The following is a 27,111-nucleotide window of genomic DNA, read 5'->3' as shown; positions in this document are numbered from 1 at the left end:
ACCGGATCGGATGAAGTTTGCTCCTCCAAGAGGCTCCGGAAATCAAATCTGGGGAACGGTTTATATGGGGGCTATATATAATTATGGACCGATATGGACCAATTCTTGCGTGTTTGTTAGAGACCACATTCTAACACCACGTTCCCACGGTCCCTTGTCATTGAGCTTAACGTGGAATCGGGCAGCACTCAGTGATAAGAGAGAAGTTCACCAATGTGGTATCACAATGGACTGAATAGTCTAAGTGAGCTTGATACATCGGGCTGCCACCTAACCTAACCTAACCTACATCAATAACAACTACTTGTGCCAAGTTTGAAGTCGATAGCTTGTTTCGTTTGGAAGTTAGCGTGATTTCAACAGACGGACGTATCGACGGACGGACATGCTTATATCGACTCAGAATTTCACCACGACTCAGAATATACTTTATGGGGTCTTAGAGCAATATTTCGATGTGTTACAAACGGAATGACAAAGTTAATATACCCCCCCCATCCTATGGTGGAGGGTGTAAAAAAATAATTTTTTTTGCCATTTTCAAAGCACTGTGTGACATATCTTCATGAACAAGATAATGCATTTTCCACTATAAAAAATCTCTATCATTGATTATTATATTACGCAATTAATCTCCTAAAAAATAACTCATCCAATATTTTGCGACATCTATAAATGTTTTAATATTGGCTTGGGATTTAGTTTTGGTTTCTAACTGATTTTTTTTTTAATACTGCAAATTCTTCTTTAATTTTCTATTACATTCCAGTGGCGTTGCAATAGTTCCAAGAAGATTTATCTTCCACAATCTTAATAAATATCGATTGCATCGTTCGTAACGTAACTCAGAAGAAGAAGAAGAAAAAAGATTAATTTTTCCTACCCTTGTCGTCGATGAAAATCTACAGATTGGCATATGCACAAAAAAAGACCGTTTTAAATTTGCATTTTGAAAACGAAACAATGGCAAAGTGGATAATTTGATTTTTAGTTTTTTTTTTTTTTTTGATGATGGCGTTTAAAAGTGAATGGGTTGTGGCTGGTTGAAACAAGCTTGGTAGGAAAATAGCTATTGGATATGGCTGCATTGAATATTTCCATTTATGTAAAAATCTTAGAAAATTTAACGATAGTGTATGAAAATCAGACAAAAACCGATTTCTTGGCAGAAAATAACAAATTGACCTGTCCATGTTCATAGTCGTAATGGTAGCATATGAATTTTGAGGAAAAATGTATATTTAAAATTTATTAATTTTAACAAGTAAGATTATACCCTGCACCACTTTGTAAATCCATATTTTTGATACCATATCAAATCCGTCAAATGTGTTGGGTGCTATATATAACGGTTTCTGTTCCCATATACATATATTTAAATCTGACCCGATCTGGACAAAATTTATAGACTTTAAATGTAAGTCGGCTAATGCCCTGGGATGGAACACAATGTTCCATTCCAGGGCACAATGTTCCACAGTGTGGCGCTGGGTATAAATACATTTAAATCTGGACAATATTGGTCGAAAGCTATATATGGGAGCTATATCTAAATCTGAACCGATTTCTTCCAAAATCAATAGGGTTCTATTCTGACCCAAAACACATACTTGTGCCATATTTGAAGTCGAGTGGACTTAAATTGCGACCTAGATTTTGATCACAAAAATGTGTTCATAGACAGACGGACGGACAAACGGACATGGCTAGATCGACTCAGGGACCCTTGTGGGTGTTACAAACATATGCACTTGATAGTGATTGTGGTTAAAAATTGATGTTGCTATTGACAGTGGTTAGTAAGAATAGCGTCCAGGCCATGATAGAACCAGGGTTGCCATTTTGGTCCGATCGGACCAAAATTGGTCCAAAAAAATTAAAATTTTTAAATTTTGTCCGATGATGGGACCAAAAGGGATTTGGTTGATTTTGGTCTATTTTCGTCAAATCGATAACTTTTTCAAAATTTTTATGTAGAAATAAAATTTTGTCAAAATTTTGCGCAGAAATAAACTTTAAAAAATAATTTTGTATAGATACATAATTATGCAAAAATGTTATATAGGAAGAACATTTTTATATAAAAATAAAATTTTGTGCTAATTTTTTTTATAGAAATTAAATTTTGACAAATTTTTCTATGGAAATGAAATTTTGACAAAATAATTCTAATGAACTAAAAGTTTGACAAAAATTTCTAACGAACTAAAATTTTGACAAAATTTTCTATAGAAATAAAATGTTGTCAAAATTTTCTATGGAAATACAATTTGCACAAATTTTTCTATAGTAATGAAATTTTGACAAATAAATTTTAATGAACTAAAATTTTGACAAAAATTTCTAATGAAATTTTGACAAAATTTTCCATAGAAATAAAATGTCAAAATTTTCTATAAAATAAAATTTTCCCAAAATTTTCTACAGAAATAAAATTTTGACAAAATTTTCTATAGAAAAAAATGTTGTCAACATGGTCTATAAAAATAAAATTTTCCCAAAATTTTCTATACAAATAAAATTTTGACAAAATTTTCTAATGAACTAAAATTTTTACAAAATTTTCTATAGAAATAAAATTTTCACATAATTTTATATAGAAATAAAATTTTGACAAAATTTTCTATAGAAATAAAATTGTGACAAAATTTTTTATAGAAATAAAATTTTGACAACATTTTCTATAGAAATAAAATTTTGACAAAAATTTATATAGAAATAAAATTTTCGATAGAAATTACATTTTCACATAATTTTCTAAAGAAATAAAATTTTGTCAAAATTTTGTACAGAAATAAACGTTAAAAAAATAATTTTGCATAGATACAAAATTATGCAGAAATGTTATATAGGAAGAAAATTTTGTAAAAATTTTATATAGAAATAAAATTTTGTGATAACTTTCTATACAAATAAAAGTTTGACAAATTTGCTATAGAAATAAAATTTTGTCTAAATTTCCTAAAGAAATGAAATTTTGACACCATTTTTCTACAAAAATGAAACTTTGACAAAAAACTCTAATGAACTAAAATTTTGACAAAATTTTCTATAGAAGTAAAATTTTGACAAAATTTTCTATAGAAATAAAATTTTGACAACATTTTCTATAGAAATAAAATTTTGACAAAATTTTCTATACAAATAAAGTTTTGACAAAATTTTCTAATGAACTAAAATTTTGACAAAATTTTCTATAGAAATAAAATTTTCACATAATTTTATATAGAAATAAAATTTTGACAAAATTTTCTATAGAAATAAAATTTTGAAAATAATTTTATATAGAAATAAAATTTTGAAAATAATTTTATATAGAAATAAAATTTTCTATAGAAATTACATTTTCACATAATTTTCTAAAGAATTTTGGAAAAATGTTCAAAATTAAAATTCATTGTGGCAACGTTGGATAGAACTACTATGCATGTACAAACCACTCTAAGTTATTTTAATAATAATATACAAAGTGGAAGTTGTTGAAGATGAGTTTGGATATTTCCGTAGAAGAAACCTTGATATAAACCTATCACTTCACTTCTTCGTTTTCGATTTCAAAATTTTTGTGTTCAATGAACTTCACTTGCTCTGGGGTCTTTGGCCACATAGTTTCAATGAAAAATGAACCAAGTCATTCAGTTTTTTTTATATTGAGAGTCATTGCTAATTGCGGGAATGAATTTGTGATTCAATTGTAGGGAGTTTTATGTTTTGATGTTAACTCTTTATGAGGTATTCAAATATCATTGGTAGATTTCAATTGATTTGAATATTGTTTGGACTAACCATTTAAGTAACCGTTTATTTATGCAGCCGGTACAATTTCAAAAAGCACCAAAGAGAAGCCGATAGCAAAATTTTGTTGTTGTTTTTTTTTTTGTAACTCGATAAAACTTTGAAGAAGATATCAAAGTTGAAATTTATTGAGAAAGGTCAGCATTACTAATTATAAGGTATTTGCAATAACTATTTCCTAGCCCCTTTGGGATTATTTTAAACTACATATTAGTGGGGCTATTATTAAAACTCTGAGCATTGCTGAAAATATCTAATAACATATTTTTGTCTTGGATTAACCTAAAGTAACTAATTGAATAGGATTAAGTTCAATGATACAACAAAACGCGTTGATTAAATTCGAACATAGTTAAATAAATTTCCAGGTTGAAGTGGCATATTTAATAAACGAATTTCTTGAGTATTAGTTATTTTTAGTAAATACTTAAACATATATATTTATTTAATAAAGAAGGTTAGGAAACTATATTGGATACACAATTTATGTATTATTAAGAAAATATTTTTTTAATAATACATAATACATACAATCCGGTTGTAATATGGAAAATGGTGTTAGTATATGATCTTTAACAACCGTGCCAGAATTGGTCCATATCGGTCCATAATTATATATAGCCCCCATAGAAAACATTCTCCAGATTTGACCTTCGGAACCTCTTGGAGGAGCAAAATTCATCCGATCCGGTTCAAATTAGGCATGGTCGCTAACAACCATACCAAAATTGGTCCAATCACACAACAATTGGTCCATATCGGTTCATAATCATGGTTGCCACTAGAGCCAAAAATAATCTACCAAAATTTTATTTCTATAGAAAATTTTGACAAAATTTTATTTCTATAGAAAATTTTGTCAAAATTTTATTTCTAGAGAAAATTTTGTTAAAATTTTATTCGGTTCATAATAAAATGTTCATAGTTGTCAAAATTTTATTTCTATAGAAAATTTTGTCAAAATTTTATTTCTATAGAAAATTTTGTTCAAATTTTATTCGGTTCATAATCATGGTTGCCACTCGAGCCAAAAATAATCTACCAAGATTTTATTTCTATACAAAATTTTGTCAAAAGTTTATTTCTATAGAAAATTTTGTTAAAATTTTATTTCTGTAGAAATTTTTGTCAAAATTTTCTTTCTATAGAAAATTTTGTCAAAATTTTTATTTCTATAGAAAATTTTGTGAAAATTTTACTTCTATAGAAAATTTTGTTAAAATTTTATTTCTGTAGAAAATTTTGTCAAAATTTTATGTCTACTTTGTCAAACTGAATTATATACGTATTGGATCGATCTTTTTTGATTTGATATATACCACGTATGGACTTACATACAATTTAGAAGATGGTGTTAGGAGGTTTTAAGATACCTTGCCATCGGCAAGCGTTACCGCAACTTAAGTAATTCGATTGTGGATGGCAGTGTTTAGATGAAGTTTCTACGCAATCCATGATGGAGGGTACATAAGCTTCGGCCTGGCCGAACTTACGGCCGTATATACTTGTTTAAAACTCGTTTTTTCATATTTTCAATGGTTAATTTTAACTTTTTTCATTTAAGTAGGTTAAAAACAGCTAATTGATGTGGGTCGGATGGTATTACAAATATGCCATATTGGACCACTCTGCGTATGGCTACACGCAGAGAAGGAATATGATCACCTCAATCATGTTTCAAGAGCAAAATGTTATTTTTGTATGGTGACCATGTAACATGTTTGTCACTAAAATGTTATTTTCTCGTCAAATATAACCTGCTTGCCGAAATCAGATACATGATTTCCGAGAAAATAACATGGTTGCGAAAACCATGTTACATGGTCACCACCAAAAAATAACAAACATGTTTGAGGTGATCATATTCCTTCTCTGGGTGTACTTTTTCAGCTTGGTCAGTACCGTGGTACTTCCGCGAATGATTTACTACCTTTTGTTTATACAATTTTGAGCCGATATCAGATATATGGTACAATAGTTTTGACAAAATATTTTAATATTTTGAGAAAGTCTTTAACAAATTTATTTACTACAGGTCTTTTTCAAATTTGTCAAAACAGACAAGTTCACACGGCAAGAAAATCCCGATTTTGTAAAAGCCAGAGTAAACAAAAAACAAACAATTTTCTATAATTTTTTTTCATACATTTTTTTCTATAGAAAATTTTGTCAAAATTTTATTTCTATGGAAAATTTAGTCAATATTTTATTTCTATAGAAAATTTTGTCAAAATTATATTTCTATAGAATTTGTTTTTTCAAAAATTTATTTCTATAGAAAATTTAGTCAAAACTTTATTTCTATAGAAAATTTTGTCAAAATTATATTTCTATAGAAAATTTTGTTAAAATTATATTTCTATTGAAAATTTTTTTCAAAATTTTATTTCTATAGAAATTTATTTTTCAAGATTATATTTCTATAGAAAATTTTGTCAAAATTTTATTTCTATAGAAAATTTTTTTAAAATTTTATTTCTATAGAAAATTTTGTTAAAATTTTATTTCTATAGAACTTTTTTTCAAAAATTTACTTAAATAGAAAATTTTGTCAAAATTTTATTTCTATAGAAAATTTTGTCAACATTTTATTTCTATAGAAAATTTTGTCAAAATTTTATTTCTATAGAAAATTGCACCAAAATTTTATTTCTATAGAAAATTGCACCAAAATTTTATTCTATAGAAAATTCTGTCAACATTTTATTTTTATTTATACATTTATGAAGTACCATTTTTTGAAGAATTCTACCAACTGTGGCAACCGCGATTACAATACTACGGTAGTCTTTGTAAGCGGATAAGCATGTCCGTCCGTCCGTCTGTTGAAATCACGCTAACTTCCGAACGAAACAAGCTATCGACTTGAAACATGGCACAAGTAGTTGTTACTTGGCACAAGTAGTTGTCGGATGGTATTGCAAATGGGCCATATTGGTCCACTTTTACGTATAGCCCCCATATAAACGGACCCCCAGATTTGGCTTGCGGATCCTCTAAGAGAAGCAACTATCTTCCGATCCGGCTGAAATTTGATACATGGTGTAAGTATATGGTCTCTAATAACTATGCAAAAATTGGTCCACATCGGTCCATAATTATATATAGCCCCCATATAAACCGATCCCCCGATTTGGTTTGCGGAGCCTCTCAGAGAACCAAATTTCATACGATCCGAATGAAATTTGGTAGATGGTGTTAGTATTATATATAGCCTCCATATAAACCGATCACGAGATTTGGTTTTGGAGTCCCTTGGAGGAGCAAATTTCATCTGAGTCAGTTGAAATTTGGTACATTGTGCTAGTATATGGCCGTTAACAACCATGCCTAACTAGGTCCATATCGGTCTATAGTTATATATAGCCCTCGGTTAAATCGATCAGCACTCACACAAAAACTGGTTCATATCCCATATTTCAATTCTGGCTCTCTAAGTACCGTGCAAAAGTCCATATCGATTCGTAATTATTTGTAGACTTCCCTATATATACCCTTTTTGTCTAATATACACCCAGAGAAGGAATATGATCACCTCAAACATGTTTTAAGAGCAAAATGTTATTTTTGGGTGGTGACCATGTCAAATGGTTTCGCAACCATGTTATTTTCTCGGAAATCATGTATCTGATTTCGGCAAGCAGGTTATATTTGACGAGAAAATAAAATTTTAGTGACAAACATGTTACATGGTCACCATACAAAAATAACATTTTGCTCTTGAAACATGTTTGAGGTGTTCATATTCCTTCTCTGCGTGTATACCACGTATGGACTAACTCGCAATTTAGAAAACGATCTTAAGAAGTTTTAGGATACCTTGCCATCGGTAAGTATACCTTGCCACCCAAGTAATTACGTTTCTACGCAATCCATGGTGGAGGGTACATAAGATTCGGCCTGGCCGAACTTACAGCCGTATATACTTGTTTTAATTGACTTTATTTTTTGATTACACAGAAAAAAAAATATTCACGAACATTTTTCCAATTAAAGGTGGGTATTAAGTTCGAGTTTAGTCGCTAAAACCAAAATTAAACCACCATAAAAAAGTATAAAATTGTGCCTCTTTTATTAAAACTTGATGGGGGAATACCCCAAAGCAACTTTTCACAAAGTTTATATTATTTTTAATGGATTATTAGAGAAAAGTAATCGTGAAAAACTGCGATTTTAGCGGCTAAACTCGAACTTAATACTCACCTTAAAGTCTTAATTGAGTTTTAAAAAATATTCAATTAAAAATTTATTAATTCAACACATTTTTTAATGGAAACAAAAATCAATCACAAAAATTAATAGTATGCATTAATTTTTTAATTGGATCACTTAATTTTTTACTATCATTTCTGTGATTGAAGACATTTCAATTAAAAATTAATTGAATCAATTAATTTCGTGATTGTTCAGCTAAAAACCATGCGTTGACTAAACTACAAGAGTAGCTTAACCAACAGAAGAAAAGTATGTTTAATTTGATTAATAGGTTAGTTAATTTTTTATACCCTAAACCACATAGTGGTCAGGGTATAATAAGTTTGATCGGCCAAAAAATGTGCCTACCAGAAATATTGATTTAGACCCCATAAAATATATACCTGAGTCGATCTAGCGCTTGGTGTCCGTCCGTCCGTCTGTCCATGTATTTGTTGTTCACAGGATTCCGGTCGCAATTATTAACCGATTTTGATGAAATTTGGTACAGGGAGTTTTTTGGGCACAAGGACGAACGCTATTGAATTTGGAAGAAATCGGATCAAATTTAGATATAGCTCCCATATATATGTATCGCCCGATTTCGACAAATCGGGTCACGTTGCGCGTTTTTTCAAACGGATCGTCACCAAATTTGGCAAAGGGTAATATTTTCCATCGCCCTTCAAGTCTGCAAAATTTCATCTAAATCGGTTCAGATTTAGATATAGCTCTCATATATATGTATAGCCCGATTTTCCCCCATTTGGCCACAAAACCTTTATTTATCAACCGATCTTACCCAAATTTGTCTAAATGTAGTCTTCTATAGCACTAACTGTATGTGCAAAAAATCATCGAAACCGGTTCAGATTTAGCTATAGCTCCCATATATATGTATAGCCCGATTTTCCCCCATTTGGCCACAAAACCTTTATATATCAACCGATCTTACTCAAAGTTGGCTAAATATAATCCTCTATAGAACTAACTATATGTGCAAAAAATCATCGAAATCGGTTCAGATTTAGATATAGCTCCCATATATATGTATAGCCCGATTTTCCCAAATTTGGCCATAGAACCCTTATTTATTAACCGATCTTACAAAAAGTTGGCTAGACCCAGCCCTCTATAGTACTTACTATATGTGCAAAATTTCATCGAAATCGGTCCAGATGTAGATATAGCTCCCATATATGTATCACCCGATTTTGAAAAATTCGCCCCTATGTTTGACCATACAGGCCTCATTTCTTAACTGATCTTACTCAAATCTTGCACAAGGTAACCTTTTGTGGTATTAATCAAACCAGCAAAATATTATGCAAATTGGTTCAGATTTAGATATAGCTTCCATATATATGCATCGCTCGATTTTCCCAAATTTGGCCATAGTACTCTTATTTATTAACCAATGTTAGGTTAGGTTAACCTAACCAATGTTACTCAATTTTCAAATTTTGATGTACTAGCCGATCGTACTTATACGTACTTGTAGCGGTTACATAAGAATATTGCTCGATTTTTACAAATTTGTATTTATTACCCACACTAATTTAAAGATTTTCTCTTTTTTAATAATGGGCTCAATATTAGTGGCATACTAACTCCGTAGGTGCAATATCAACACAGCCAGTGTTGCTAGAAGTAGGGGAAATTCCCTATATGTAGGGTTTTCTAATATTTAGCGTCTGGTAGGGACGTAGGGACATAATGTAGGACATTTTCACTCAACACAATTTGTAATAATTTTTACATTTTGGTGGCTCTAGAGGAGGAAATTAGAAGCCGGCAAGGCTTGATCTTTAACAATGTGTGGTAAACTTTATTCCTGTAGAAAATTTTTCAACATTTTATTTCTATAGAACATTTTGTCAAAATTGTATTTCTATAGAAATTTTTTTCAAAATATTATTTCTATAAAAAATTTTCTCAAAATTTTATTTCTGTGGAATTTTTTCTCAAAATTTTATTATTTTTATTGTCAAAATTTTATTTCTATAGAAAAATTTCTCATAAAAATTTGTTTATAGAAACTTTTTCCAAAATTTTATTTTGTTAAATCTATTTATAGAGATTTAACAAAAAAGATTACTAATTTGTGTAGAATTCTACCAACTGTGGCAACTGTGGTGGTAATACAAATTTATATTCTAAGTTATATACGTTGCATATTCATGTTTTAAGATAATAAAGTACTTAGAACCATTTTTGTTTTGTAAAATTTTTTAAATTTAACCAAAAATATAGGAAATATAGGAAAATTGTTTGGGAATGTATGGGAAAGTGGGGAACTTTTTTTGTCCTTGTAGGGTAAACCGAACATTTTCCCTAGCAACCTTGACTATGAGCTCTAGTCAGATTGACACAAAGCACCCATATACATGTACCCCTTAATTTTCTTAAATATGGAACTGCGGTTTATCTCCCAGACCTGTATGTTACCCCACAAATGCTTTTGATTACTAATTCTGTAATGGTGGTTTAGGGTATAATATAGTCGGGCCCGCCCGACTTTCTACTTTACTTGTTTTTAATTGAATACGTTTTCAATTTCAATCAAAGTTTTAATTGGAAACATTTTGGTGATAGTTTTTTTTGTGATGACTTCGAGGTAAATTAAATAAAACTAATGTATATATTTATCTTACAATTTACAATTTAATTAAAATAAATTTAATTCAATTAAATAAATTTAATTGCAGAAAAAAAGTTTGTTCAAAAATGGAGTCCCATTTTCCATAGCTTGTTTATACCATTTGACCCTGTAGAATTATGTTCTACTCTTACATACTGGATCGATGATCTGGTTTTGCACTAACCCCGAAAATAAATCCCATTGACATTGTTGATAATATGTAAGTACTATGGTCACAAGAGAAGTTAAACAAAGAACAATTAATGTTCAATGCTGTTGCATGGAATGTGGTCTTGTTGCGATTCGATGCAACAAAACTCTGAACAATACAACAACGGGCAGATCATGTTGATCTTGACCTAGTCAAGATCATATAGCAGAGTATATGTATGTATATACAAGAAACTTAGTATGCATCGCAAACTGAAGTAAATATCCTTGTATAACTTAGCGAAACTACAACTACTACCACTACAAACACTTTCGTTTGGTAGTCCAGTCACCTGAACCCACTGACCTAATTATATGCATGGAATCTATGGTTGTCCATGTACACAACATAATCCAACGATGAAAGATAATAAGCCTGATCGCATCGATCGACATCTCTGCTATGGAATGAATGTGGCATCCCAGTCTCTTTTTGCATGAAATAAGTGAATTTTGGAGAAATACAATATCGAAAGAAGAGAGAGGAGGAAGGATCAAGTATTGGCCAGTCATTCATGGATGATAACTATATAAGAAACCGGGACAGGGGTAGCAATATTGTATCAGTACCATACAAACCGACTGGCGGACAGACGGCCAACATAAAAACAAGCTGGCTGCACTGGTAATAAATGGCAATTGCATAATAATCTGGCTCTGACTCCAATTTTTCTATAGTTAGCTCTAGCTGGTTGGTGACTACTGGCCGCTGCTGCTTGTGCATCCATGGTGCTAGCCACAACAATGCCTGTTCCAACAACATTAGCTTCATTGGTGAATTCCAGTTAGTGCATGGGTGCATTAGGTTTTTGCCTAGTCCGTCTGTCAGACGGTCCACCCATATACTTTGTGGTAGCAATGGTGTTTGTGGAATTACAACTGTCATTATTTGTGCCTTGGAGGCATCTTTAAATGTCTTCCAAGTAAATTAGGAATATTTTATATTTTTTTCCTAAGATATTCATAGCTGAGGTAGCGGCATTTTAATTATTTTTTTTACTTTCCTAAAACTGTACACACACAAAAATAATACCTCCGTAACGAAATTTTGAACCATCGAAGTTTTTTTTTGTTAAATGTTAATAAACCTCTATTCGTGAAAGCCGAACGAATTTTGTTTGGCCTGAAAGAAACTGCTTTACCAACAAAAAAAAAAAGCTTCGTTGGTCTAAAAGGTAGTTTCCTGGCAAATTATAATTCTTTCTTCCCAATTGAAATTTCAGACAAATAACCATCGTTTAATATTTGTTTTTCGTTGTAACCAAGTTTGTTTGGAAGAAAAGTATTGACACTTTGTGATAAACGTTGACTCTTTTGCGTAATGTGAAAATAATTTTATGAAAAAAAATTCCCAAATTTTTTTTTTGAATTTTCTGGCTAACATCTGCATCTTCCTTTATATGTATTTCACTTACAACTGATTTATTTAAGTCTCAGTACTATGTTCTATAATACACCCAATGTAAACGAAAAAATTCGTTTTTATAAATTTTTCAGATTTTACCTTTCATCCAGACGACGAAACGAATCGTTTGTTTATAAGTAAGCACACTATCCACTGGATCATGTAGCTCTTATCGCCCTCAACAAACAAATAGTGCTATAATCACCAATACATACAACAATTCTATTTATAGAAAAGATTGTTGGGCACACAAGCCGATTTTACGAAACTTTGTTTAAAGGAATCTTTTGAGTTTTGGGTCTTGGGCCCATTTTCATACCGCCTAAATTTTAATTGCAAAATCTCAAAATTTTTGTTTATTTAAGATATAAAGTCAGAAAAGAACAGTGATATAAAAGAAATGGCCTGTGATTTTGTAAAAGAAAGTATTTATACCCTGCGTGACACTGTGGAACAGGGTATTATAAGTTAGTGTAAATGTTGAAATCGTTGAAATCGACTTGAGATATATAACTTTCGTTCGATTTATACTAATTTGATCACAAAGGCTATAGTTTTACTGCGATTTATTTTATTGACATTGTGCATCGTCCACCGTGGTGCAATGGTTAGCATGCCCGCCTTGCATACACAAGGTCATGAGCTCGATTCCTGCTTCGACCGAACACCAAAAAGTTTTTCAGCTGTGGATTATCCCACCTCAATAATGCTGGTGACATTTCTGAGGGTTTCAACGCTTCTCTAACTGGTTTCACTGCAATGTGGAACGCCGTTCGGACTCGGCTATAAAAAGGAGGTCCCTTGTCATTGAGCTTAACATGGAATCGGTCAGCACTCAGTGATAAGAGAGAAGTTCACCAATGTGGTATCACAATGGACTGAATAGTCTAAGTGAGCCTGATACATCGGACTGCCACCTAACCTAACCTTTGTCAAAATTTTATTTATATAGAAAATTTTGTCAAAATGTTGGTAAAGCTACACTTGTAGTTTAGTCAATGTATGGTTTTAAGCTGAAATCAAAAAACAACAACAATGCTTAAAGAACAAAACCAACAATAACAAAACAAAATGAATGAAAAAAAATGTTATTCCTATAGAAAAATTTCTCAAAATTTTATTTCTATAAAAAATATTTATAAATTTTATCTATATAAAAAATTTTGTCATAATTTTATTCCTTTTAGGAAATTTTGTCAAAATTTTATGTCTATAGAAAATTTTCTTAAAATTTTATTTCTATATATTTTCTTTTTCAAAATTTTATTTCTATATAAAATTTGGCCAAAGTTTTATTTCTACAGAAAATTTTAGTTCTATAGAAATTTTTCTCAAAATTTTATTTCAAAATTTTATTCCTATAGAAAATTTTTTCAAAATTTTATTTCTATACAAAATTTTGGTGAAATGTTATTTCTATAGAAAATTTTATCAAAAATTTCCTGAAAATTTTATTTCTTTAGAAAATTTCGTCAACATTTTATTTCTATAGAAAATGTTGTCAAAATGTTATTCTTATAGATAATTTTCTTAAAATTTTATTTCTATATATTTTCTTTTCCAAAATTTTATTTCTATATAAAATTTGTTAGCTGATGGTCTCAGTTGCCAATGCTTTTTTATATCTTTATACTAATATTATATTTACTATAAATTTAGTATCAACTATAAATAAATAAATAAAATTTGGTCAACGTTTTATTTATACAGAAAATTTTAGTTCTATAGAAATTTTTCTCAAAATTTTATTTCAAAATTTTATTCCTATAGAAAATTTTTTCAAAATTTTATTTCTATACGAAATTTTGGTGAAATGTTATTTCTATAGAAAATTTTCTCAAAATTTTATTTCTATACAAAATTTTCTCAAAATTTTATTTACATATATACAATTTTTTCAAAATGTTATTTCTATATAAAATTTCTTCAAAATTTTATTTCTTTAGAAAATTTCGTCAACATTTTATTTCTATAGAAAATTTTGTCAAAATGTTATTCTAATAGAAAATTTTCTTAAAATTTTATTTATATAGAAAATTTTGTCAAAATGTTATTCCTATAGAAAAATTTCTCAAAATTTTATTTCTATAAAAATTATTTATAAATTTTAACTATATAAAAATTTATTTCACAATTTTATTTCTTTAGAAAATTTTGTCAAAATTTTATGTCTACAGAAAATATTCTTAAAATTTTATTTCTACATATTTTCTTTTTCAAAATTTTATTTCTATATAAAATTTGGTCAAAGTTTTATTTCTACAGAAAATTTTAGTTCTATACAAATTTTTCTCAAAATTTTATTTCTATAGAAAATTTTTTCAAAATTTTATTTCTATACAAAATTTTGGTGAAGTGTTATTTCTACACTGAAAAAAGTAAACTGTTTTATAGGAAGAATAAAGGTAAATTGTACGAAAATTGAACTAAAGTTTACTCCACATTTTGAGATTTCCACAAAGTGTTGTTAAAACCAGGAAAATTTAATGTCCCGTTATACTTTGTAATGCAGTTCTCGAAATTAAACCCTCTCATAGAAGAAGAAATTAACTAAAATTAAAGAAGAAAATCATTGGCGCCAAATCATGACCATTTTAACCATACAGTAGTTCATTCTTACTATTTTTGGGAATCGTACGAAAATTTTCATTTCCTTTAGTTCATATTGAACTTATGTGTACGGTCATTGAACTTTATACTCACACTTAGTTCTTAAAATGTTTGAGACATACTTAAAAAAACGAAATTTTCATTGGGCTGTGGAAGATTTCGCAAAAAATAATAAAATTTAACTACAAACAAATAATTTTTTTGCAATAAGAATAAGTTTAATTTAGCGTTAGTTTAACTACGGAAATTTTTTTCTGTGTATAGAAAATTTTATCAAAATTTTATTTCTATAAAAAATTTTCTCCAAATGTTATTTATATATAAAATTTTTTCAAAATGTTATTTCTATATAAAATTTCCTCAAAATTTTATTGCTTTAGAAAATTTCGTCAACATTTTATTTCTATAGAAAATTTTGTCAAAATGTTATTCTTATAGAAAATTTTCTTAAAATTTTATTTATAAAATTTTGTCAAAATGTTATTCCTATAGAAAAATTTCTCAAAATTTTATTTCTATAAAAATTATTTATAAATTTTATCTATATAAAAAATTATTTCACAATTTTATTCCTTTAGAAAATTTTGTCAAAATTTTATGTCTATAGAAAATTTTCTTAAAATTTTATTTCTATATATTTTCTTTTCCAAAATTTTATTTCTATATAAAATTTGGTCAAAGTTTTATTTATACAGAAAATGTTTCTCAAAATTTTATTTCAAAATTTTATTCCTATAGAAAATTTTTTCAAAATTTTATTTCTATAAAAAATTTTGGTGAAATGTTATTTCTACACTGAAAAAAAATTAAACTGTTTTACAGGAAGAATAAACTAACTTGTACGAAAATTGAACTAAATTTTACTCCACATTTTTAGATTTCCACAAAGCGTTGTTAAAACCAGGAAAATTTAATGCCCCGTTATACTTTTTAATGCAGTTCTCGAAATTACACCCTCTCATAGAAGAAGAAATTAACTAAAATTAAAGAAGAAAATCATTGGCACCAAATCATGACCATTTTAATCATACGGTAGTTCATTCCTACTATTTTTGGGAATAGTACGAAAATTTTCATTTGCTTTAGTTCATATTGAACTTATGTGTACGGTCATTGACCTTTATACTCATGTTTACTTAAAAAAAAAAACGAAATTTTCATTGGGCTGTGGAAAATTTCGCAAAAAATAATAAAATTTAACTAAAAACAAATCATTTTTTTTGCAATAAGAATAAGTTTAATTTAGCGTTAGTTTAACTACGGACATTTTTTTCTGTGTATAGAAAATTTGATCAAAATTTGATTGCTATACAAACTTTTCTCCAAATTTTATTTCTTTTTTGTATAAATTTGCTCCAAATGTTATTTATATATAATTTTTTTTTTCAAAATGTTCTTTCTTTATAAAATTTCCTCAAAATTTTATTTCTTTAGAAAATTTCGTCAACATTTTATTTCTATAGAAAATTTTGTCAAAATGTTATTCCTATTGAAAATTTTCTTAAAATTTTGTTTATATAAAAAAGAATTATTACCCAATTTTATTCCTTTTATTTCTATAGAAAATTTTCTATAAAAAATTATTTCAAAATTTTATTCCTTTAGAAAATATTGTCAAAATTTTATTTCTATAGAAAATTTTCTTAAAATATTATTTCTATATATTTTTTTTTTTAAATTTTATTTCTATATAAAATGTAATCAAAGTCTTATTTCAACAGAAAATTTTCTCAAAATTTTATTTCTATACATTTATATTTCAAAATTTTATGTCTATAGGAAATGTTCTTAAAATTTTATTTCTATAGAAAATTTTCTTAAAATATTATTTCTATATATATTTTTTTTCAAAATTTTATTTCTATATAAAATTTGGTCAACGTTTTATTTCTACAAAAAAATTTTCTCAAAATTTTATTTCTATACATTTATATTTCAAAATTTTATGCCTATAGGAAATGTTCTTAAAATTTTATTTCTATAGAAAATTTTCTTAAAATATTATTTATGTAGAACATTTTATTCCTTTAGAAAATTTTCTTAAAATATTATTTATATATATTTTTTTCAAAATTTTAAGAAAATTGTTATATTTTCTTAAAATTTTATTTATACAAAAATAATTATTATTTAAAAAATTTATTTATACAAAAAATTATTACACAATTTTATTCCTTTTATCTCTATAGAAAATTTTCTATAAAAAATTATTTCAAAATTTTATTCCTTTAGAAATTTTGTCAAAATTTTATTTCTATAGAATATTTTGTCAAAATTTTATTTCTATAGGAAATTTTCTTAAAATACTATTTCTATATATATATATATATATATATATATATATATATATATATATATATATATATATATATATATATATATATATATATATATATATATATATATATATATATATATATATATTTTTTTTTTTTCAAAATTTTATTTCTATATAAAATGTGGTCAAAGTCTTATTTCAACAGAAAATTTTCTCAAAATTTTATTTCTATACATTTATATTTCAAAATTGTATGTCTATAGGAAATGTTCTTAAAATTTTATTTCTATAGAAAATTTTGTCAAAATCAAATTGTAAAATTTTATTATATAGACAATTTTCTCAAAATTTTGTTTCTATATAAAATGTGGTCAACGTTTTATTTCTACAAAAAATTTTCTCAAAATTTGATTTTTATAGAAAATTTTCTCAATTTTATTTCTATAGATTTTTTTTAAGGTTTATTTTGTTTCTATAGAAAATTTTCTGAAAATTTTATTTCTATATAAAATTTGGTCAACGTTTTATTTCTAAAAAAATTTTCTCAAAATTTGATTTCTATAGAAAATTTTCTCAATTTTATTTCTATATAAAATTTGGTCAACGTTTTATTTCTACAAAAAAATTTTATTCCTTTTATCTCTATAGAAAATTTTCTATAAAAAATTATTTCAAAATTTTATTCCTTTAGAAAATTTTGTCAAAATTTTATTTCTATAGAAAATTTTGTCAAAATTTTATTTCTAGAGAAAACTTTGTCAAAATTTTATTTTTAAAAAAAATTTGTTAAAATTTAACTGCTATAGACCATTTTGTCAAAATTTTATTTCTATAGAAAATTTTCTGAAAATTTTATTTCTATATAAAATTTGGTCAACGTTTTATTTCTACAAAAAATTTTCTCAAAATTTGATTTCTATAGAAAATTTTCTCAATTTTATTTCTATATAAAATTTGGTCAACGTTTTATTTCTACAAAAAAATTTTCTCAAAATTTGATTTCTATAGAAAATTTTCTCAATTTTATTTCTATAGATTTTTTTTTTAAATTTTATTTCTTCATAAATTTTTTTATTTCTATATTAACTTTGGTCAACATTTTACTTCTACAGAAAATATTCTCAAAATTTTATTTTTATAAAAAATTATTTCAAAATTTTATTTGTATGGAAAATTGTCTCAAAATTATATTTTTATAGAAAAATTTCTTAAAATTTTATTTCTATAGATTCTTTTTTTAAATTTTTCCTCTATAGAAAAATTTCACAAAATTTTATTTCTATAGAAAAATTTAACAAAATTTTATTCCGATAGAAAATTTTCTAAAAATTTTATTTCTATATAGAAAATTTTTCAAAAATGTGTATAAAAAATTGAAGTATCTCTTAGTTGTAGAGGAATGTTTTGCAAAATCTACCAAAACATCAAGAATTCTACCATTTTTGGTAGAATTCTAGCAACTGTGGCTACCGTGCCTTCTTAGCCGAACATGATTGTGGTGAAATTGTTACATGCTTACCAAACGTGATCACGATAAACGTATTCCCATCTGCGCATTCCTGTAACGCTTGTCACAGAAATTAAAAATAATTTACAATTTTTTTTAGTTCTACAAAAAATCAAACAAATTTAAAAAGTTCTCATTTTGCAGTTGGAGTTTGGTATAGGAAAAATGTTTTTCTTTTAAAGAAATATTTTATTATTTTTTATTGTTTTTTAATAACCTGTATTTTTATTAAATCATATCAAATTATAACAATATTAATTTCTTTGTACAGAAATCCGTTCAAAAAATATATTCTACACCCAGAGAAGGAATATGATCACCTCAAACATGTTTCAAGAGCACCATGTTACTTTTTCGCGGCGACCATGTAGCATTTTTGTCGAAAACATATTCTTGTCTCGTCAAACATAACATGCTTTCCGAAATAAGATACATAATTTCCGAGAAAAGAACATGGTTTCGACAAACATGCTACCTGTTTTCCATGAAAAAGTAACATTTTTCTCTTGGAACATGGTTGCGGTGATCATATTCCTTCTCTGCGTGTATAGTAAAGTAATTGAAGTTGGTGGAGAATATTTGGAAAAATTTATTATAAAAGCAAGAATTTCAGTAATCTACTATTTTTGATAGAATTCTATTAACTGTGGCAAACGTGATTCCTATCCCCTTAGGTGTAGTTGACCTTGAAGCCTCAATGACATTTTAAGTATATAGTTCAGTTTAGGACTCGTATATTTCAAATAAATCACATTTTATTGGTTAAATAAATTTTGTTCGATCACAATTTTTTTTTATTGAAGGTTAAGGTTTACTGTTTCCAATTTCAGTATGTGTGGGGGGAATTTCCAATCGAAATAATTCAATTTATTGCATGCAATTGGTTAAGACATTCTACGTGGTATATCGATTGACCAAAAACCATGAGAGTGCAGTCACATCAATAAATTTTCGGCTCCCTTTGCTAGCCAAAGACTCAATACCTCATTCTGGTCAATTCCAAAGTTTTTGTTTGTTTTTTACAGTAATTTAGACCTCCTTTCGAAAAACTCGTGTGTTTCGCAGACACGTAAAGTACTTTTTTTCTTTGTTTTTTTAATGCCACACTACTGGTAATGATGATCCGTTTAAAAACAATAACGATGAAAATCAAAATATTTGTGGTGGATGGTTGGTGCTTCCTCAAGGTCATTCGGCAAAAAAAAAAAAAATTTATGTATTTTTTTTAATACATGTAAAACATGCAGATGATAATGGGGCGCTACTGTGGAAGAAAGAAATAACAAATGCGAAACGCACACAAAATCATCCAAGTGAAGAGTTAGTTAAAGAGTCGGCCAAGAGTTGTAGACCACTTACAAATGCACTTCACATATTTATTTGTCCAAGAAACTACAAAGACTGTATGTAGATGGTCAAAACGCATGCGCAACATTGCTTGAAGCCTTACTCACTCTACGGTAAGTTAGCAATTTATCTACCAACACCAACAACAACTTGGCTAACACTCATTACCCATTAAAGGTAACCCACATTTACCGATTACGCACATGAGGAAGTGTTTTTCCCATGAAAAGCAAAAGTGTTATCACCGCCATTCACTCTTTTTTTATATTCTATAGGCACTTCAGTTCGATCATTAAATTTTAAAAATTTAAATTCAATTTCAATGGTTAACGGCAGTTAAAAGTAATTATAAGAGGTCATCACCCTTCGGTGGTGACCCTTGTATTTTTGGCCCATATTTCATTTGCCATTTTTATGTTGTTTCTTTTCCTTATTCATTTATTTCTCAGCTAGGCATATTTAACGATTCTCAATAAATTGCAAATCAAATGAATTTTTATCGAATTTTTTCATGATTCCATTTTTTTTTGTTGGTGTCTGTGGGCAAGGCATGACCAGTCGGCATTTTAATGAAGGTCTAGTGCCTTTTGCAGATATTTTATTTGTAAATAGCTTATTTTATTACCTCATTGTTTTTTTGTAATCATTAATTTATCGTAAATCAAATATTATTGAAGAAGACAAATTCCATAGATACCTTATTTAGTAGAGGGGGTTTGCGTTATGGTCATTTTTTAATTTTATGCAAAAAAATGTGACTTGCATGCCAGCAATTTTGTTTTGGCACTAAAGATTGCAGAATATAATGTGATAAGTATTTTGACAATTGGAAACGTTTTTGATAGCCTACATCACTTTTTAGGAAGCTCATTTACGTCCCAGTAAAAATGAGATTCCGAGGAAGTGTCCTATGGGAAAATACTGCAAATTGCCACTGGCGAACCTATCACAGGGCTAGTACGGATTTTTTAAATTAAAAATTTTAATAAATAAAAAATAATAAAGAATTTTATTTAAATTTTAACAATCTTTAAAAATAAAATAAGTATATACGGCCCTAAGTTCGGCCAGGCTGAATCTTATGTACCCTCCACCATGGATTGCATAGAAACTTCTACTAAAGACTGTCATCCACAATTGAATTAACACTTGCCGATGGCAAGGTATCTTCAAAACTTCTTAACATCGTCTTCAAAATTGTAAATTAGTACGGGGTATATATTATATAAAAAAGGCCGATTAAATACGTATATAATTCAGTTAGGCAAAATTTTCTATAGAAATAAAATTTTAACAAAATTTTTTATAGAAAAAAAATTTGACAAAATTTTCTATAGAAACAAAATTTTGACAACATTTTCTATAGAAATAAAATTTTGACAAAATTTTCTATAGAATTAAAATTTTGACAAAATTTTCTATAGAAATAAAATTTTGCAAAATTTTCTATGGAAATGAAATGTTGACAAAATTTTTATAGAAATAAAATTTTGACAAAATTTTCTATAGAAATAAAATTTTAACAAAATTTTCTATAGAAATAAAATTTTGACAAAATTTTCTATAGAAATAAAATTTTGACAAAATTTTCTATAGAAATAAAATTTTGACCAAATTTTCTTTAGAAATAAAATTCTGACAAAATTTTCTATAGAAATAAAATTTTGACAACATTTTGTAAAGAAATAAAATTTTGACAAAATTTTCTACAGAAATAAAATTTTGACAAAATTTTCTATAGAAATAAAATTTTGACAAAATTTTCTATAGAAATAAAATTTTGACAAAACTTTCTATAGAAATAAAATTTTGATAAAATTTTTATAGAAATAAAATGTTGACAAAATTTTTTATGGAAATAAAATTTTGATAAGATTTTCTATAGAAATAAAATTTTGACAAAATATTCTATAGAAAAAAAATTTTTATAACATTTTCGATAGAAATAAAATTTTGACAAAATTTTCTATAGAAATAAAATTTTGACAAAATTTTCTATAGAAATAAAATTTTGACAAAATTTTTATAGAAATATAATTTTGACAAAATTTTTTATGGAAATAAAATTTTGGCAAAATTTTCTATAGAAAAAAAAAATTTTGACAAAATGTTCTATAGAAACAAAATTTTGACAAAATTTTCTATAGAAATAAAATTTTGGTAGATTATTTTTGGCGATATGGGCCAATTTTTGTGTGAAATTTTGACATGGTTGTTAGCGACCATATACTAGCGCAATGTATCAAATTTCAACCGAATTGGACGAAATTTGCCACGAATTGGACGAACACCACATACCAAATTTCAACGGGATCGGATGAAATGTGTTCAAGAGGCTCCGGAGGTCAAATCTGAGGATCGGTTTATATGGGGGCTATATATAATTATGGACCAATGTGGTCCAATTTTTGCATGGTTGTTAGAGACCATGTACTAACACCACGTACCAAATTTTAAACGGATGAAACTTGCTTCGGGGTCTTGGTTAAATTCTGAGTCGATCTAACCATGTCCGTCCGTCCGTCTGTTGAAATAACGCTAACTTTCGAACGAAACAAACAATCGACTTGAAACTTGACATAAATACTTGTTATTGATGTAGACCGGATGGTATTGCAAATGGGCCATATTGAACCACTTTCACTTATAGTCCCCATATAAAGCGACCCCCAAATTTGGCTTGCGGATCCTCTTAGAGAAGCAAATTTCATGCGATCCGCTTGAAATTTGGTACGAGGTTTAAATATATGGCATCTAACAACCATGCAAAAATTGATCCATATCGGTCAATAATTATATAAAGCTCCCATATAAATCGATTCCCATATTTGACCTCCGAAACCTCTTGGAGGAGCAAAATTCTTCCGATTCGGTTGAAATTTGGTACGTGGTGTTTGTATATGATCTCTAACAACCATGCAACAATTGGTCCATATCGGTCGATAATTATATATAGCCCCCACATAAACCGTTCCCCAGATTTGACCTCCGGAATCTCTTGGAGGAGCAAAATTCATCTGATCCGGTTGAAATTGGGAACGTTAGTATTTGACCGCTAACAAACATGCCAAAATTGGTCCATTTCGGTCTATAGTTATATAACATATTTAGCCGATCCCCAATCACACAAAAATTGGTCCATATCGGTTCATAATCATGGTTGCCCCTCGAGCCAAAATTCCTCTACCAACATTTTATTTCTATAGAAAATTTAATTTCTATAGAAATAAAATTTTGACAAAATTTTCTATAGAAATAAAATTTTGACAAAATTTTCTATGGAAATAAAATGTTGACAAAATTTTTATAGAAATAAAATTTTGACAAAATTTTCTATAGAAATAAAATTTTAACAAAATTTTCTATAGAAATAAAATTTTGACAAAATTTTCTATAGAAATAAAATGTTGACCAAATTTTCTATAGAAATAAAATTTTGACCAAATTTTCTATAGAAATAACATTTTGACAAAATTTTCTATATAAATAAAATTTTGACAAAGTTTTCTATGGAAATAAAATTGTGACAAAATTTTTTAAAGAAATAAAATTTTGACAAAATTTTGTAAAGAAATAAAATTTTGACAAAATTTTTATAGAAATAAAATTTTGACAAAATTTTCTATAGAAATAAAATTTTTTTTGTTATTGTTGGCTTCTCTTCAATCGTTATTGTTGTTTTTAATCTCAGCTTAAAGCCATGCATTGAGGAAAAGTATACTTGTAAAATTTATTTGGGCAAAGCCCTATAGACTGCAAGATGGTTGGATGTACAGCTGTTTCGGAATTACCATATTCCTCATCAGCATCCTCTACTTGCAGCAAAACTATCAACCAATTATCAGCATAAATTCGGGTAATTCACTCAACCCAAAGTGAACTACACTCGAACCTCCCGAAAAAGGGTACGAATTTATTTCGGCATAAGCCGGCTATCATGCAAAACCTTTTTTCGGAAGGTTCAAGTGTGGTTCATTGTTAGGTTTAATGAACTGCCTGAATTTATTCTGATAATTGGTTGATAGTTTTGCTGCAAGTAGAGGATGCTGATGAGGAATGTGGTAATTCCGAAACGTGCGTCCATCCAACCATCTTGCAGTCTATAGGGCTTTGCCCAAATAAATTTGACAAACATTCTTTTCCTCGGTTGGTTAAGCTACACTTTTAGTTTAGTCAATGCATGGTTTTAAGCTGAAATAAAAAAACAACAACAATGCTTAAAGAACAAAACCAACAATAACAAAACAAAACGAATGAAATAAAATTTTGACAAAATTTTCTATAGAAATAAATTTTAACAAAATTTTCTATAGAAACAAAATTTTGAAAAAATTTTCTATAGAAATAAAAGTTTGACAAAATTTTCTAAAGAAATAAAATTTTGACAAAATTTTTATAGAAATAAAATTCTGAAAAAATTTTCTATAGAAATAAAATTTTGACAACATTTTCTATAGAAATAAAATTTTGGGAGATTATTCTTGGCGATATGGGCCAATTTTTGTGTGATTAGGGATCGGCTATATATACTATAGACCGATATGGACAAATTTTTGCATGGTTGTTAGCGACCATATACTAGCGCAATGTATCAAATTTCAAACGAATTGGACGAAATTTGCTCCTCCAAGAGGCTCCGTGGGTCAAATCTGGGGATCGGTTTTTATGGGGGCCATATATAATATTGGACCGATATGGACCAATTCTTGCGTGGGTGTTAGAGACCATATACTAACAACACGTACCAAATTTCAACTGGATCGGATGAAATTTGCTCCTTCAAGAGGCTCCGGAGGTCAAATCTGAGGATCGGTTTATATGGGGGCTATATATAATTATGGACCGATATGGTCCAATTTTTGCATGGTTGTTAGAGAGACGGGTAGAGAGAATTTCTATAGAAAATTTATATAGAACATTTTGTCAAACTGAATTATATACGTATTGAATCGGCCTTATACCCCGTTTGGACTAACTTACAATTTAGAAGACGATGTTATGAAGTTTTAAGATACCTTGCCATCGGCAAGTTGTACCGCAAACCAAGTAATTCGATTGTGGATGACAATCTTTAGTAGAAGTTTCTACGCAAGCCATGGTGGAGGGTACATAAGCTTCGGCCTGGCCGTATATACTTGTTATTTTGTATACTTTTTACATAGATTGTGTAACAAATCGAATTTCCATTTTTTTGTAGCGTATTAGGTAGTTATCACGATACAATTTTCAATAAGTTCTTATTAATCTTAATTAAAAACTCCATATATATATATATATTTACATGGATAATAAATTAAATCTTTAAACATCTTCATATATATGTGTATTAATTAAATTTTATTTCCTGTTTGTATTCCCATCACATCTTTTGATTAATCCATTACACTTTCAAATAAATGCAATTGGGTAATATTTTTGAGACTCACATATTTGTTGTTGTTGTTATTACACGTATTCACACGAATTTCCAAAAGATGAAAAATAAATTTAATTCCCTGAAACACTTTTTTTTTGCAAAATTTCGGTGGGAAGAAGATTCACTCAAGCACACAACCACACACTATTAGTGCAACAAAAACAAAGACACAAATAAAATTTGTTGTTGCTGACAAAATCCGTTTAACTGAAACAAGAAAAAACAAAAACAAATGTTGGCTGGGTGAGCTAACAGGGGGTGTGTAATTGAGAAAAACAAAAACAATAAACCAAGGTACTTGTTTTTAATTTACATCAAATTTACACAAAATTCATTTATTTTAATTAATCGTTGGTTTATATGTTTTCCCGTGTTTGTTTGATAATTTATATTTTTTATCTTTCTTTCTTATTGTTTTAAGCGCTTTAGCGAAGTTTTAACGGACGCGTCTCATAAACAACTGTTTCAAATTTGATTTTCGCTCAATGTAAAAACCAGCCAAATTTTCACGATTTACGCCGGCGTCACTCACGATTGTGGCAACTAGGGAAGTTAATATGTGATTGTCGTTTTTGGTTAAAATACTTTTGGTTGGTGCACATGCGCACATTTGTAAACAACAACAAGATTTGTTTTTTTTTTTTTTTAAGTTAAATAACAAGAAATAAGTTAGTAGGTAAAATCAGCTGTTGAAATGCATGAAGAAGCTTGGGAAAAAGCTAAAGTAACACAAAAGTAATTGGGGGTAATTTTGCTTATGTAGTTTTTAGCAGGGACATAAACCAAATGGCAGTGATTTAAGATATCAGTTAAAGTTGGCAACATCAATGATAACGAACACGATCAATAAATGAAGGTTATTACGGCCGCAAATAGCAGATTCTTAACAATATTAGGCCCGCTTTAATTCCTCATTCCTAATTTCCTATAGAAATTAAATTTTGAAAATTTTTCTATTGAAATAAAATCTTCACAAAATTTTCTATAGAAATAAAATTTTGACAAAATTTTCTACAGAATTAAAATATTGACAAAATTTTCTATGGAATTAAAATTTTGACAAAATTTTCTATAGAATTAATTTAAAACAAAATTTTCTAAAGAAATAAAATGTTGAAAAAATTTTCCATAGAAATAAAATTTTGAGCAAATTTTCTATAGAAATAAAATTTTGACAAAATTTTCTATAGAAGTAAAATTGTGAGAAAATTTACTATAGAAATAAAATTTTGAGAAAATTTTCTATAGAAATAAAATTTTGACAAAATTTTCTATAGAATTAAAATTTTGACAAAATTTTATATAGAAACAAAATTTTGTCAATTTTTGCAGAAATAAAATTTTGACAAACTTTTCTAAAGAAATAAAATTTTGCCAACATTTTGTATAGCATTTTCTATGGAAATAAAATTTTGACAACATTTTCTATAGAAATAAAAAATTTTGTATAGAAATAAAATATTGACAAAATTTTATATAGAAATAAAATTTTGACAAAATATTCTATAGAAATAAAATTTTCACAAAATTTTCTATAGAAGTAAAATTGTGAGAAAATTTACTATAGAAATAAAATTTTGAGAAAATTTTCTATAGAAATAAAATTTTGACAAAATTTTCTATAGAATTAAAATTTTGACAAAATTTTATATAGAAACAAAATTTTGTCAAAAATTTTTGCAGAAATAAAATTTTGACAAACTTTTCT

General features: G+C 27.7%; 1 protein-coding gene across 6 annotated transcripts in view; it reads right to left on the bottom strand.

The window, feature by feature from the left end:
- LOC142226832 (uncharacterized) overlaps nucleotides 1-27,111 on the bottom strand; it is a 73,221-nt gene that overhangs the window by 17,626 nt on the left and 28,484 nt on the right. Inside the window, exons 1-2 of one of the 6 annotated variants that reach the window (XM_075297063.1) lie at nucleotides 25,702-25,932; nucleotides 25,414-25,610 (exon numbers count right to left, since the gene is read on the bottom strand). The exons of 1 other annotated variant lie outside the window; for it this stretch is intronic. In XM_075297063.1, coding sequence (XP_075153178.1) covers nucleotides 25,414-25,415 — 2 coding nt within the window. In that variant the 5' untranslated portion in view covers nucleotides 25,416-25,610; nucleotides 25,702-25,932. Of the gene's footprint in view, nucleotides 1-25,413; nucleotides 25,933-27,111 lie in introns of those variants that run through there. 4 more of the 6 variants (XM_075297062.1, XM_075297060.1, XM_075297064.1 and 1 more) reach the window with 4 other exon arrangements.

The sequence above is a fragment of the Haematobia irritans genome, chromosome 2, assembly GCF_050003625.1.
Source record: "Haematobia irritans isolate KBUSLIRL chromosome 2, ASM5000362v1, whole genome shotgun sequence".
Taxonomy (NCBI): domain Eukaryota; kingdom Metazoa; phylum Arthropoda; class Insecta; order Diptera; family Muscidae; genus Haematobia; species Haematobia irritans.
The sequence above is the reverse complement of the archived record's forward strand: the minus strand, read 5'-3'. Positions and strand labels throughout refer to the sequence as shown.